General features: G+C 50.7%; 5 protein-coding genes across 5 annotated transcripts; 3 read left to right on the top strand and 2 right to left on the bottom strand.

The window, feature by feature from the left end:
• The first annotated feature begins 445 nt into the window (after positions 1-445).
• On the top strand, positions 446-2,743 carry P168DRAFT_276925 (acid protease). Its single transcript, XM_024835589.1, has 5 exons — positions 446-816; positions 873-1,253; positions 1,317-1,456; positions 1,544-2,054; positions 2,109-2,743. Exons 1-5 carry the CDS (start codon positions 695-697, stop codon positions 2,683-2,685), a joined length of 1,731 nt encoding a protein of 576 aa, XP_024688590.1. The 5' UTR covers positions 446-694; the 3' UTR covers positions 2,686-2,743.
• Positions 2,744-4,607: 1,864 nt separating this feature from the next.
• P168DRAFT_322752 (uncharacterized protein) lies at positions 4,608-5,113 on the top strand (the record flags this gene model as incomplete). The annotated part of the gene is made up of 2 exons (XM_024840600.1): positions 4,608-4,799; positions 4,856-5,113. The coding sequence occupies 2 exons, from the start codon at positions 4,608-4,610 to the stop codon at positions 5,111-5,113; spliced, it is 450 nt and encodes a 149-aa protein (XP_024688589.1).
• A 228-nt stretch (positions 5,114-5,341) lies between these two features.
• Positions 5,342-6,354, bottom strand: P168DRAFT_245116 (PQ-loop repeat-containing protein; the record flags this gene model as incomplete). Its single annotated transcript, XM_024833955.1, has 5 exons — positions 5,342-5,601; positions 5,655-5,928; positions 5,985-6,188; positions 6,243-6,260; positions 6,310-6,354. 5 exons carry the CDS (start codon positions 6,352-6,354, stop codon positions 5,342-5,344), a joined length of 801 nt encoding a protein of 266 aa, XP_024688588.1.
• Positions 6,355-6,634: 280 nt separating this feature from the next.
• P168DRAFT_330807 (uncharacterized protein) lies at positions 6,635-7,969 on the bottom strand (the record flags this gene model as incomplete). Its single annotated transcript, XM_024841629.1, has 2 exons — positions 6,635-7,681; positions 7,733-7,969. The coding sequence occupies 2 exons, from the start codon at positions 7,967-7,969 to the stop codon at positions 6,635-6,637; spliced, it is 1,284 nt and encodes a 427-aa protein (XP_024688587.1).
• A 3,764-nt stretch (positions 7,970-11,733) lies between these two features.
• On the top strand, positions 11,734-12,713 carry P168DRAFT_307901 (uncharacterized protein; the record flags this gene model as incomplete). Its single annotated transcript, XM_024839145.1, has 2 exons — positions 11,734-12,062; positions 12,119-12,713. The coding sequence occupies 2 exons, from the start codon at positions 11,734-11,736 to the stop codon at positions 12,711-12,713; spliced, it is 924 nt and encodes a 307-aa protein (XP_024688586.1).
• Between the last annotated feature and the right edge of the window lie 1,271 nt (positions 12,714-13,984).

Below are 13,984 nucleotides of genomic sequence, written 5' to 3'. Positions count from 1 at the left end.
TTCTCTCTCTCGTTTCAAAAAAAAAACAGCTTAGGAAAAAATGCGATGCCGCGGTTAGGGTTAGGAGAGAAGCAGTAGAAGAGCAAGTAAACAAAAACACTCCACCCGACTACGGGAGCCCCCAATATAAGACCACTGACCCGGCAAAATTGTTATTGTGATCTACCTCCTGCCAGCGTTCGTGTCTTCGTATATCAAAAGGGCCCTGCATCTTGATGCCGTCATCCAGATATGATGCTAGAGCGAGTGGCGGTATACCTCAGAAAGGCAATGACAGGCAGTCGGGTAGCCAGGAACGGCAACCATGTGGAGACGATATCTGGCTCTGGATTGGCGGTTGCAAGCCCGACGAAGGAGCAGGTTTTTTACCGATCCTGACCCTGTTTTGGTTCCGGCCGATCGCCCCACTGTCGCCTTGAGTGATTCCTGGATGTGTGTGGAAGTGGTGCGTTGATGGCCCCTAACGGCTTGGCTTGACTAACCGCGACGAACTGAAGGGCCTAACGGCCCGTGGAATAACGTCATGGTTTGCAGAGAGGAAGTAAACAGAGAGCGAGCTGGCTCCGAGAAACAATGGCCTGCAGGTCCACGTTGCAAACGCGAAACTCCCTACTCAGCATGATAGTTGACTCGGCCATCATTGTCGCACTACAGTTTCTCTCTCTGATGCCCCTTTTTGGCGGTCAAGCCCTTCATGAATCTTGTAATTGTCTTGATAGAGCTTGTTTTGGTGGTCTCCTGGGCCTCGAAATGCGCGACCTCCTCCATCACTCGGCGAGCCCCTTCGGCTCTTGTGGTCTCAGCCAGCGAATACTTGTGAATTGGATCTCCCTTCGAAGGCCGTAGATGTTAGGGGCTAATGCACCATTTAGTGAGGGAAACGACGGACCATGGAGCACCTTTCATCTTCGAGTTGGAAACCCCCAACAATCCGTCCGCGTGTTGGTCTCGACGGCCTCGTCGGAGTCGATGGTCGTCTTGTCGCAGTACGGCTGCTCGAAATCCGTCTTCAAGGACTCGGTGCCGTCCGATTGCGCCGTCTCCCGGGGGAGTCTATTTAACCCGAACCAGTCGTCCTCGTATCACGACTTGGGGCTGTATGGAATCAATCAGAATGGCGTTGGTCTCGGGGCCAATTTGGGATATTCGCAAAGAGCGCAATTCGCCCTCGACACGGTGGGCGTTGGTCTGACCGGAGAGAGACTGAAGAACCAGACCGTCGCGGGCATCGCAACCCCCGACCCCTTTTACCTGTAAAATGAATCCCATGACCCGGAAAAATCAATCAATGAGAAACTGACCGGAAACCCGTACAGCGGAGTCTTTGGTCTCAACCCGCAGCCAGTCAACTTCACTTCCCTGGGAAATTTCTCGGCCCCCTCCTTTGTGACATCCCTCAAAGATGAGGGCGTCATACCAAGTCTCAGCTGGAGCTATACGGCCGGAGCCAAATATCGTGAGTAGACAATCATTTCTTAATTTTTGGGGCGACAGTCTCAAGGCGGTGTTTCTCTAACCTGGTATTTCTTCTGCTTCAATCTAGGACTCAAACAAGTCAATGGCCAACTCATCTTCTCCGGCTATGACACCTCGCGCTTTACCCCCAATTCAGTGTCCTTCACCATGCAAGACGACACGACCCGTGACCTTGCTCTCTATGTCCAGTCCATCAGCTACAGCGGGAAAAGTTCCGCCATTCTGCTCTCCGATCCCATTTCTATCTTCGTCGACTCCACGGACCCAAGTCTCTGGCTACCCAAAAAGGTCTGCGACGCCTTCGAGAAGGCATTCGGGCTGACTCTCGATGATGAGTCGGGTCTGTACTTGGTAAACGAGACACAGAACACCGAGCTGCTCAATTCCAACGCGGAGGTGGCCTTTCGGCTTTCGGACGTGTCGACCGGCGGGGAAACTGTTACTATCACTTTACCTTATAGCGCTTTCGCCCTGAAGGCAGAGCCTCCGTTGGTCAAGAAGAGCAGCCATTACTTTCCTCTGAAGCGCGCGGACAATTCCTCGCAGTACACACTGGGGCGGGCTTTCCTGCAAGAAGCGTGAGTGGAAAAGAAAAATCCCCCTCATTGAGGCATATGTTAAACCTATCCTAGGTATCTCTCCGCCGACTACGAGCGCCGCACCTTCAATGTGTCCTCCTGCAAGTGGGACGAGGGCGCAGAAGAAAACGTGGTCGACATTCTATCCAAGAACGCAGACTCTTCCTCCTCGGATGGCAGTCCCAGCGATGGTTCCAGCGGCCCTTCAGGCCTGAGCAAGGGCGCCGTAGCAGGTATCGCAGTCGGCTCAGTAGTAGGCGCCGTCCTCCTCGCCGCGCTGCTCTTCTTCTTCATCCGTCGCCACCGCCAGAAAGCGGCCAACAAAGCGACTCCGCCCGAAACCGATCAAGCCGTTCTTTCAGGTCCAGTTCACAATGCACCCCCGGGCTACTCCTCATCCCATTCTAGTCAATTTGCGGCACAGCCACCTTTCTGGTCCGCCGATGCGCCCCTTGTCAGCGATAGTAACAACGGCGACACGAGCAATAGCGGCGTCACGCATGAACAGAGTGTCGACGACCGTGGTATGGAGTTGGATGGCCAGGATAATCAGATTAAGCCGATCTACCATGAACTGCCGGGCACTCAAGTTGTTGGCCCGACTGGGCCTGACTCCGCGGTGCGCGCTTGAGATGAAACCCTACCCCAGATTGGAGGTAAACTGATATATATACCAATCAAGACTGTACATACATTTGATTAATTCACACATGGTAATTTCGGCGCGCAATCGCCATTTCCGGAGCTGAATATGACTATTATGAAGCTGAATTGGAGTGGTACGAAGATGTTACAGTTCCTAGAGTCTAGCTAACCTTGGATCATCGATTGCTTTCTGATCTTTTGTTACTACATAGGTGTTATATTCTTCCTAGTTACCAGGCCGCAAGGGCCAATCGACAGCCGAGATTCCAGTGACCCTAGCTCGACTCATCTCCACCGATGGTTACGTCGGAAATCATGAGGGAGAATAGGAAGATTCGGGCCCTTTGCACATGATTAATTGATCCCGGACACTATTGTTTCCCAGTGAGCTCATGCGAAGCCTGACAAAGTGTTAACAGAGAAAAGTGACTATATACCAGAGCTCGTGCTCATCAAATAATCCTGTCACCCTCTTAAAGAATAGATAGAAGATATCAACTATTAAAAATTATCTGTATTAGAAAATTATATGCTTACATGTGCCTGTTTTTTCTCCAAAGTGTCACTTAGTTCAACAGCGCAGCTAATCTTAACAAAGCTATTTATTATCTTGACCCTCAAGCCTACTTAATAACCCAGATATCAGACAGAGCCCTGAAACTGACCCGGCCTGGTTGCTAAATCCGACAAATCACAAAAAAAATAAAAAACAAAAACATACAACAGCCGGGATTCGCATGTGGTCACCCACCATACTACTAACCGGCCGGCGTGTGGCTTAAGTACGGCTGAGCGGACGGGAAGCCCTGTTCTCCACACCCTATGGTCGTATGTACTTGTAGTTGTCTACAAAATGGTTTCTAGCCGAACGCTATATTCTATTGAACAGACCGGTTCAAGCTGTCAAACTGCTGGTCTTTGTAAGATTGCGTGGAATGCCGCTTATTTTGGATTGTTTTAGGGTCATGCCGGGTACAACACAGCCGGCCGCGCTGGGCCCAGTGGTACCAGCGTGGTTTTCGCATTAGACCTGACCGAAGTCTCGACCATGCTTTCCCAGGAACTGTGACTTCACTGCCACCATGTGAGTGGCCTACCATCATTGCACCCTTCGTGTCGAGGTACTCGAAAAGTTCCTTCAGGTCGTCCACAGAAGTATCCATGTTGCCGCCGTTCCAGGTCTTGGTCGAACGTCCGTGACCGTGTCGGTCATGGGCAATCACTTGGTAGCCTTGACCGGCCAGGAAGACCATGCAACACCGTACATAATACCGTGTTTTGATGCGTACTTACAGCAACAACGATGAAGTTTTTGAGACACCCAACACATGGATAACACTGTATCGCTGCCTCTCTGTACTGCGATCTTATTCAAAGTTCCGCTCATCAGATGTTGACCGTGTTGACAATGCTATGATGCTCCTAGCTCTGTTGCACACAGGATTCGGCAAATTCCATCTGTCAGCCTTACTATTCCTTACTATTCTGCCTTACTGATTACCACCCTTTCAATTGCAGTGGGTTTCAAAACTAGGGCCTCACAGGTGGACTCAGTGCCTGTCTGGGCTGGTCGTTGTGACGGCCGGTTCCAGCACGGTCTAAGCCTCACTTGCCATTGCCTGCCTAGTATGATAGTCTAAGTAAAAACACCTATCAAGCCCTTCGATTTAGCCTTGGCACCACTCCTTCCAAGACTACTATAATACGAGATCGGAGTCAGCACAGCACGTGAGTAGAAGGCCCCGCACATGTCGGTCTATCCGGTGCCCAGCTGCTGATCGACGACATCGCAATTCTATCGTCTATCTAACCATTTGTCAAATAGAAAACCTGCCGGCATCTCGTCGATAAGACTCCAGGTGTCCGATGTCCATTACAAGATTGAATAACCAAATTCACCGGGACAACATGGACGACACAACAGTGTCTAAAACATCAGTGTACCAACAGGATGACTTGCAGCCCACCTCAAAACAGGAGGAGCAGTTGGGTCGCATGGATAGGCACATCGAAACCTTGCAGAAAGAGCATCCCGAGTGGGATTTGAAAGCAAGCTCCCGCTGGTGGGCGACTAGTATCGCTCTCGGCGCAGATCTCCAGGTATGGCTAGAGGTGGCAAGTCTTGTACTCATGTTTGCTGACGGATGTTGTCTTAGAAAACACTTGACCAAGACACCCAAGATAAGGTGAACCACTGCTTTGCGAGAATTTTTGAGCAGAACTTTGCCCCACCTGCCGTGGAAGAGGCCCACACCGAGATGAAATCGATCTTGACTGGACACCCCGATATTCTAAGACAGATGGAGGCTTCTTTTTTTGAGCGAGAGGGGGCGTTGGCTGAGATTTATCAATATACAACGTTGAACGCGGTTGCCGGGAAAGCGTTGGGTAGTTGTGCGGCAATGCCCCGGTGAAGTCATAATTATGGGCTTGTCGCCGAGTCTAGCCTGTTCTTGTTCTCTCAGATGCAAGCAGATCCGTCTATAACGTGACAGAAGGCGATCAGTGTAATGTCCACTGCTATAGTGAAGGGACTGGTGCAAGAAAGAATTAGTACAACGACTAGTCTTCTAATTGTGGTTTCGTATGAGCAAGCGCGGCATGCCGATGATAACGGCGAGCACCGAGTAGAAGCAGCATAGTTATCCAGACCGATGAGGCGCCCGTCGCGTCACCACCGTGTCTGACCCAGACGCCCCAGATGCCGTCCGGAACACTGAGGTTGACGAGGGCATCTCGTGAAGCGAGACTGGCTGCAGTTCCTCGGTATGGTTCGTTTTCGAATCCTTCTTCGCCCAAGGAATGAAATTATAAACGACCCCACAAATCATAATCCCAATCCACAACGCAAGTTCAGTCCCGTATATGACCATCGCCAGGATATCAATACGTTGTTCAAACACTTCTACCATTTAGTCCCCAATTACTGGAACGTGCACAAGAGAAATCACGTACCGACAGATATCAGTGAAAACAAATCTCCCGCGGCATCGATGGCCACAAACAGAAAGCTTATTCCCCGGACCGTTCGGTGGGTATAGATATCCCAGTAGTGGGTCAGAACCCCAGCTGCAAGCAAGCAGGCGCTCAGAACGGCCATCAATATAAGAGGCCATCCCAGGTTGCGATCGTTCGCGGCTCGTAACGCAAAGACAAGCGCTACTTCAATCGCACCGAGTCCCACAAGGAGCGGGGCAACTACAGTGATACACGCCATGAACGAGCGCTTCTGTCGGAATTAAGTACATCATTCCACACAAAACTATTTTAGAGAAGGGATCCTACCTTGCCATAGTAGAAGCACTGGGCCCATGTGACCAAACTTAGGAAAGTCAGAATTTGGGGCTGGATTCGCAATGCCACGTTCAGATTTTGCACAATATTATACACCCCAAGAGGAACGCCAGCAACTGCCCACAGCAGCATCATCGATGGTTGTAATCCTTCTGTATTGTGCCTCCGATAGTTGACGACGATTTGAGGTATAAGCTGCGGGATTTAGCATACTGGGTGCACTATGAAGCCTGGAGTTGCACATCTAACCTGTATAGACCAACACACCTGCAACGGAGTCAGTAGACGGTTAGAAAAAGAGGGGAAGGAAACGAACAGCTCCTATCGTGCCAAGAATGTTCGCGGCCACTGGAACGTCCATCTTGAAGAATTGGAAGGTTGTTGATTGTTTGATACGCGGTGAGCGGGTAGAAAGCCCGTTGAGCACGTGATGCAACGGCTGATTAGGGTCATTTGATAAGATAAGCCCTATGACGTTCAACCGTTGTAGAAGTATTTGGGTGGACATTCCTCTAGCATCGACTTCGTACCCACTTGAAGCTATTATTCATTCTACACAACACGAACTGCGCTCACATACATGATAACCGAAAATCACATCGAACACAAGGAGCCAGGTAAATCATAATGGGAAATCAAAATTACTTAGTTGCCCATACGATCAATAGGTCGCTCATCAACCGCTTCATTCCAGCGTGCGTCATGGTAACGTTCACCTCCCACGGGGCATCTGTCCGGCCACCAAAGCCATTTATTTGCGTTGTACGAACAGCCCTCGGCATAACAATGCACACGTTTTTAAGAGGAATCATATGCATCTCAAAGCCGTCAACGCGGCCCAGTGGCTCGCCGAAGTCCATACTGTATACGCTCAGATGCCTCCAGCTGCTGATACTGGTGTCCGCCAGTTTGACACTCAATGCACCCCAATCTTTCTGCTCTTGCATAAAGGACAGTAAACTGAAAACATGCTTTTCATCCACCGCCAATACGCCTTTTCGGATCTCCGCCGCCACGGCGGCCAGTTGCGCGATATCCTGGCCGTAGACAGCCGTCCCCGTCGGTGACGTAGTCTCCGCACTGTGTATAGAGACTCGAACCATCGCCACGGCATTCCCAAGATAATTTTGTAAATCAGACTGGCGGAATCGCTTGCGTATATTCGCTGCCATCTGAAGCTGGGCCCCGGAAGAACTGTGGGACTCGGCGTCGCGGGCGGGGGGCTCACGTTTGATGGAGGTGGCCAGAAGCGCATTGAGGATGTCATTGGCAGAAAGGACAAGATCTAAGCCAAGGGTATGTTGGACATAGACATTACAGAAAGCCCGAAGCTCCTCGATTTTGGGCGCCGGGAAGGAGAACCTGCTGGTCAGAAGGCTGGTGTCCAACGACGCCATCCGCGCCTCCTCTTCGCTAGCAGGCATGTCAGGGATGGTTGCCGTCGTACCATACTTGCTCGTGTGGTCCTGTTCCTCCACCGCAGCTGGCATTTCGTTGATCAGCGCGCGTAGCTTGACCTCGTTATCGGCGAATTCGGATGCCAGTGGCGCGGCATCGGAGCCCGCCTTGAAGGCGCGACAGCACTCGGCTAGTGCCTTGAGGACGAGCTCCGCACCAGTGCCATCGAAAGCCGCATGATGGAAGCTCATTCCCAGGGCAACTCCGTCCGTCATCCGATTGGCTTGGAACTAAACGACGGACCGACGGTTGGTCCACGGGCTTAGCGGAGAGATGGGCACAAATTCCACAACCGATGGACCAGGCTCATCACCAGAAGGTTCGCTGGAAGCACCGCTCGGTGTGGGGGTGGGTAATCTTGACACCGGCAGCAGATGGCTCTTTACTTTGAGGATGTCGTCCACGTGGGGCACAGAGCTCGATAGTCGGACTTGGTGAACATTGCGGTGGCCGTTCAGCTCGGGGATGCCGACAACCTCTCCGCCCAGCAACGGTAGGGTGGCAAGGAGTCGGGCCATATGCCTTCGTAGAGAGTCTCAATGCCACCGTCCGGATCCGCGGTTCGGAAGGCCAGCACATAGGACATGTATATCATGGGCATGGTGTGATCAAGTGGGGAGAGGCTGAACAGGGCGGTGGAGTTTTGGCTGTCCATATTGTCGGTGTCGGCCTGGAGCCTGGGTGCGATTGTGGTGAGGTTTTCGAAGGTGGGAACCGGGAACAATGGCCGTCGAGTGAGTAGGATGTGTGATATATGTATGTTGGCAAAAATACGAAGCAACGAATTATATCCGGCTCTCTCAGCTATTCACCGGGGCTATCAGACCTGGACGCTATGATACACTAAGGGCTCCACTCCAAATAGGGGAGGGTGTGACATCCGGTATAGCGACTCTTTAGCCCTTATTTAGTGGATGCTGATCAGTGATGATCCACACGGTCAACGCTTTGCCGCAGACACGGGTATCCCACGCGTGGGTCAACCCACATGTCAATAAATGGATGCATGTCGCTGCCCTTACATGTACAGACATGCCAAATCGCAGACCGATGTAAGAGAGCCATGCACCTCTAGCATTGGAAGAAAGGGCCTTCGTATGGTATCAGCCAGGTAGCAGATAGACACTGCACTTAACAGTTACCGGACGAGGCTCTACAATCCTTACTAAACAGAGACTTGCATACTTAGTGCTTCTAGATAGTGTGTCTTGTGGAGATGGAACCATAAGGGCTATCCAATACATGGCTTTGTTTGTTTTATAGCCATCGCGGGTCGTCCGATGCTGTCCGAGCTCTTGTCATACAAGCAAGAGAGATTAAGAGGAAGGGAAGGGGAAGTCCCAACAATAGGCATCAAAACCCATTTTGCCTTGCTTCTGTGGCCCATACTCATATTCCACTGTTATCGTTGTCCACAATAACCCTCAGTGTCATAAGTCGCAGCCGCGCATGGCCTGTCATGCCAAGGAGACCAATAAAATGCGATGGAGGCTATCCCGCGAGTCATAGTTGAGAGAGAGGTCCTACTACCATGAGTAAAGTGGCCCTAAGGACCCACTACCCTCTAACGCATTCATGTGCACTGTCGAGGTTTCCACAATGATCCGGGAATGATTGGCTATCATGGATAGGAGTGACACACCTCGCAGGGAGCCAGTTTAGTCTCACCAGCATCAGGCAAGCAGGGAGGCCAAGGTTCGCCGTCAACCTCAACAAAAGATAGCAGAGGTAAGACAACGCTACCATGCCAGCTGGGAAAAGATCCTCGAGAAACAATGGGCCGATCACCTCGCTCATTAAATTCGTGTATGAGCCAGAGAAAAGGTGTGGCACGATATTGCAGTAATTTGATTGTATTGATATCGATATCCCGCATCCACCGGTCATTTTAATCCTATAGATCATATTCTCAAGCCGACTGGTATTTTACTCTACATGGTGCCGCGCGAGCCTTCTGATTATATATCACAGTAGTCCTCTGTAGAATAGCAGAACCTCTTCCCCGGGTAAAGGTATCTTAGATACTTAATCATGTAGATTCCTGTATATAAGGATGAGATCACAATTGCTTACCACCTACCTATCATGGAGTGTAGGGGATTCTCCGAAGTTAATCAAAACATTCAATATACTAATTGAAACCAATGGGATCAAATCAATGTGACAGATTGCAAGTTGCATGGCGAATTAAATGGAAATTTTGCAGATTGTGCAATAGAAAGCTCCCGCACAAATTGACTGATGCGTGGAGCTGATTGCAGTCACCGGTTCCACTATTAGTATTTCATATACTATATCGTGTTCCGTGCTTGGCTTTTAGTTCTGCAACTTTAATTGGGTCTCTAGACTAGAGAGTACCTTAAATCTATCACCACGTGGAAGCAGTACAACCAGGCTAATATGTCAACTAATCATGCGGTTGCCGCAGATGCTGCAGTTACCGACTCTCATACGACCATCAAGCATGATCACCATCTCCCATAGGTTTATCAAGATCATCAATGTTGTCATCTTCGATATTCATACTAAGCCTGCCAATTTAACTTAGCAAGCGCGGGAAAGCCAGGGAAAATGATCAGCGGATGCTCAAGTCAATTGAAAAGGCAGTGGGCCGATATTGACTTCAGATGGCGAAGTGCTCGGGAACTATGACAGAATCCCCCTTGAATTCGGGATGCCGATAAAAAGCCCTCTCCTCTCATGAAAGTCTTGTCAAGATTAGCAAGCATTAGCTCGCGCCAAGCTATCTAGCTATCTAACTAAACGCACCATTGAGAGCCCGTGAGCCGTATACAAGCCTTAGATGCCTATTAATTGATCACGCTTGTACCCTAGCACATGCAGGCTTTCAAAGTGTTGACAACGGCCCCCCGCTGAGTAATAAACGCTATAAGTATACTCACTCTACTCTTTCTCAAGAGTCTAATTAGCTGCTGATCTATAGTAAGCCATATCCATTGCGCGGTGTATCCTGCTAACGCATATATATTCCCCGTCATGTCATGTGAGAAGCAAGCCCTAAATATCGCTACAGCTACATGTACCCTGTTGAAGCTCACATGCCGGACAACAATGATCCACTTTCTCCAGCAAGTTAGACCTCTGATTGTTTGATGTGGCCCATCTCCCGAGTACCCAGGGTTCCTTGATGAATTGCGAGGGCTCTCGCATCGCAAGCTGGTTTCACGCCGACACTAGGGGCTTCTTAGATGCGGTTTCCCCGCACGCAAGATGCTACGGCGGAGCACGATCTGCTCTCCCATGATATCGAGCAAACAGGGGAAACATCACCCTGCGCATGTCTGCAGGGGGTAGTCACCTGCCTGTGCTGAATGGCCCGATACACTGCCACTTTTAAGAACCCACAGGGCCCTGGAAGAGCGGGCGATGGCAACGGAGGACGGAGCCGGTATATTCCCCGACTGTTTATCCTGGGCTCCACTAGCGGGGCGCTGCATGCCAACCGTGTCAAACTATTGCTACTCCATGTCGACTTGGTTTGACATATTTCGTGACCAGACGGTTTATCTACAGGAAAACTCATATGGAGTCTCCGTCCCATGGCCGTTTGAATCTGGCGATCCAAACATACCCCGCGGACACCAATTTATGACATACGTACTATCTCTGCGGCAGAGAAACAAAGTGACCTGACCACTAACTGCTCCGCCGATCCGTCCACTTGCCCCGTTGCAGTTAGGTGACTCCTATCCAGAGCGTGGGGGCCGTATGACCACCCGAATGCGAACAAGGATCGCTTAGACACTAGTCAATGACAGGACCAATGTGCAGCGCTGGACTTCTACCAGGATCGATACTCTCCCGGTCCATTTTCCGGTCTGCTCCGTCAAGGGCCGGTTCTCTTCCTTAAAGTGGGCTTGGCGCTCCATCTACCCAATCCTCCCATGGCAACCTCCAATGACCGCGCCCCATGGATTCTGCAAGCCGTCTAAGGGATTCTGCGCCCGGTCAGCTATCTGTAGCTACTATAGGAGCCCTGGGTCTATGTATTCTGGGCGGACAAGTCGCCTTCCCTGTGGCGGCGACCCCATTCTGCAACCGGTCAGGGTTTGCACTTCCTCCGCCGTGCGCGGGGCCTGACTAACAGCATGCAAAGTATAATGTTTGACTGTAGTCCCCTTTTCTCCCCGTTACCTTCGCCGGGCTGAAAGCGTGTGTGATTCTGCGTCAAGACAGTCGTCGATTTTCACTGAACACCCCTCTTGGAATTGAGCTTCGTCTATCAAACCTCAAAGCTGGGATCGCGCCCAACTCGCCCATCATGTCGCCGAAAATGGAAGCCCGGTCCAAAACCGTGATCTCGCCGCACACAACAACCTTGCCCATGATCGAAATCTACACCGCACCGTCAGTGTGCTCTTCGTCATGGACGTACGAGCCGCCCGAGGCCAACAATGTGTCGGAGGGTCTGCTTCTGCAGAATGCTGCCCCTTCAGATGATACGAACAATGACTGCATGCCAACGGGATGGGGTAACCGTGGACGAGCGCCCCCCCAGCAGATGTACAGCCCCGGGTACTGTCCGCACGGCTACACCTCCGCCGATGTAGCCATCGAGCCGCCGGTAACCACCGCAATCTGCTGCCCCTCGTATGCTCTTCCATAGCTTCCAAGACTAGCTTGCAGTACTGATGTGCAGCTTCCAGAGACTACGAATATACCACCAACCCTGCCAACACCCAGATGGGGTGCACGAGCATATTTCCCGAAGGCGAGACAACGACCGTCAAGGTGCGACAGGCAAACAACAAGCGGACGCGGATCGTGGGGCCAATAACCATGTACGCGCAACCCATCATTGTCGCCCAGGAAAAGCACGACTTGACGATGTTCGTGACCTCGACCGACACCGAACCCTCGTCCACCGCCGCCGCGCCGACCTCCACCACAGCCGTGCCGACTGAAACGGACACCCCGGCCGAACCCACTGGCATCCACGACCACGTTGCGGGGGACGAGAAACCGGAGACAGGTGGTATTTCCACAGGCGGCGCGATTGGCGTAGGGGTTGGCGTGGGCGTGGGCGGTCTAGCGCTCCTGCTCGTCCTGGGACTCTTGATCCTGCGACGGAAGAAGCAAACCAAGCGGAAGCAGGAGATTGACTTCTACAGTCAGACGGAGGGGCGGCGCGAAGCCGGACCTCTACCTGACAAGCCGACACCGACAGGTCGAGTTGGGCCGTCGGAACTGGCGACGAACCCCCATGGAGCTGGTACGGCGATCCACGAGATGGGCAGCTGATACCTTTTTTCCTCTACCTGTATTTTGTCCCTTCGTCTTTCACTACTCCCGTATGTGCGAGACTTGCTTTTCATATATATATACCCTGATCTATCTCTGGATGATCGACCGACTTGTAAAAGCGCTGACGGCGGGTCGGGTAGTTGGGAGTCTGTACATATACGATGTGATTTTTTTATTGATGTGTTGAGGCGTGGTGTGGTTGATATTGATATTTGTCTTAATTGTGGATAATGGTTTTATATTCTAGTTTTTCCATCGAATGTACTGACTTGCATTTTTGATATTGTGGCTTATTCTACACCACTATTCTTGATTAATCAGATCTAAGTAATTGTCTACCTCTGTACTTGTCATACATATAGCATATCCATTAGATAGCTAAACATGGCTTCTTATGTGCTTGACCTAAAGAAATTCACTTCAGACATGCGAATCATATTCAAATCAAAACCACGTCAAATAGTTAGGCACACGCAGATGCTCGAGGAGGGATGCAAATCCTGTCAGTTTTTAATCTACCGGGTGTGAAGGAGCCGGGTGGGTTTCCGGCCTGTTTATTCCAGGGGTATATAGTTTACTCATTTCCTGTAGACATTAAGATGGCAAATGACACTAGGATGGGTTTTTGTGGCGGCACCATGACATTCATGGTTCGTTATAGGGACATAACAGGAGGAAGACGGAAGGGTTTCTTTGAGAGGTTCTAGCATAAACGAGGGGGTTCATCATGATCGACATAGCCGAACGTCGATAGACTTGACATGTCAATTGTTCTTTTAGATATGTTCTTTTTAGCGCTGCCCGTCGGCCCTATCCAATTACTATTGGGCCGAATGTGTGGAGACACGAGTCAACGATGTGACGTATATTAAGGGTATAAACCAGGAGTTCGTGGGAAATACAAAGATGTATCATCCACACTGCTCGCCTCCTAAACGATGGCCATCAGGTACGCATTGATGGAAGCAGACAGTAAGACAGATTGGAAACAAGAAACCCGACCGTCGGTGTAGTGGCTTGTCTTTAGTCGCTCTTCATCACGACTGCAGACAGTAGTGGATACGCTATCTAGCTTGACATTTTTCAATCACTATCCCGGCTTTGGAAGTCATCCCGTACCTTGCCGGTCATTGACTTGAGGCTATCTCACAACTCCACAAACAGGCGTATGGCAAGAGATCAGCTACTGGCTTTGATTGAAAATCTCATGTGTGATCGGGTTGGAAACAAAAGCAACAGTACAAGATAACAATGACGTGGTTGTTGAT

This window comes from Aspergillus campestris, assembly GCF_002847485.1.
Source record: "Aspergillus campestris IBT 28561 chromosome Unknown P168scaffold_17, whole genome shotgun sequence".
Classification (NCBI taxonomy): Eukaryota; Fungi; Ascomycota; class Eurotiomycetes; order Eurotiales; family Aspergillaceae; genus Aspergillus; species Aspergillus campestris.
The sequence above is the reverse complement of the archived record's forward strand: the minus strand, read 5'-3'. Positions and strand labels throughout refer to the sequence as shown.

Coding starts and splice junctions, on each gene's coding strand:
- P168DRAFT_276925 (XM_024835589.1), top strand. CDS start 695: ATGAATCTTGTAATTGTCTTGATAGAGCTTGTTTTGGTGGTCTCCTGG. Junction 1,254..1,316: donor ACCCCCGACCCCTTTTACCT/GTAAAATGAATC, acceptor AAACCCGTACAG/CGGAGTCTTTGGTCTCAACC. Junction 1,457..1,543: donor TACGGCCGGAGCCAAATATC/GTGAGTAGACAA, acceptor GCTTCAATCTAG/GACTCAAACAAGTCAATGGC.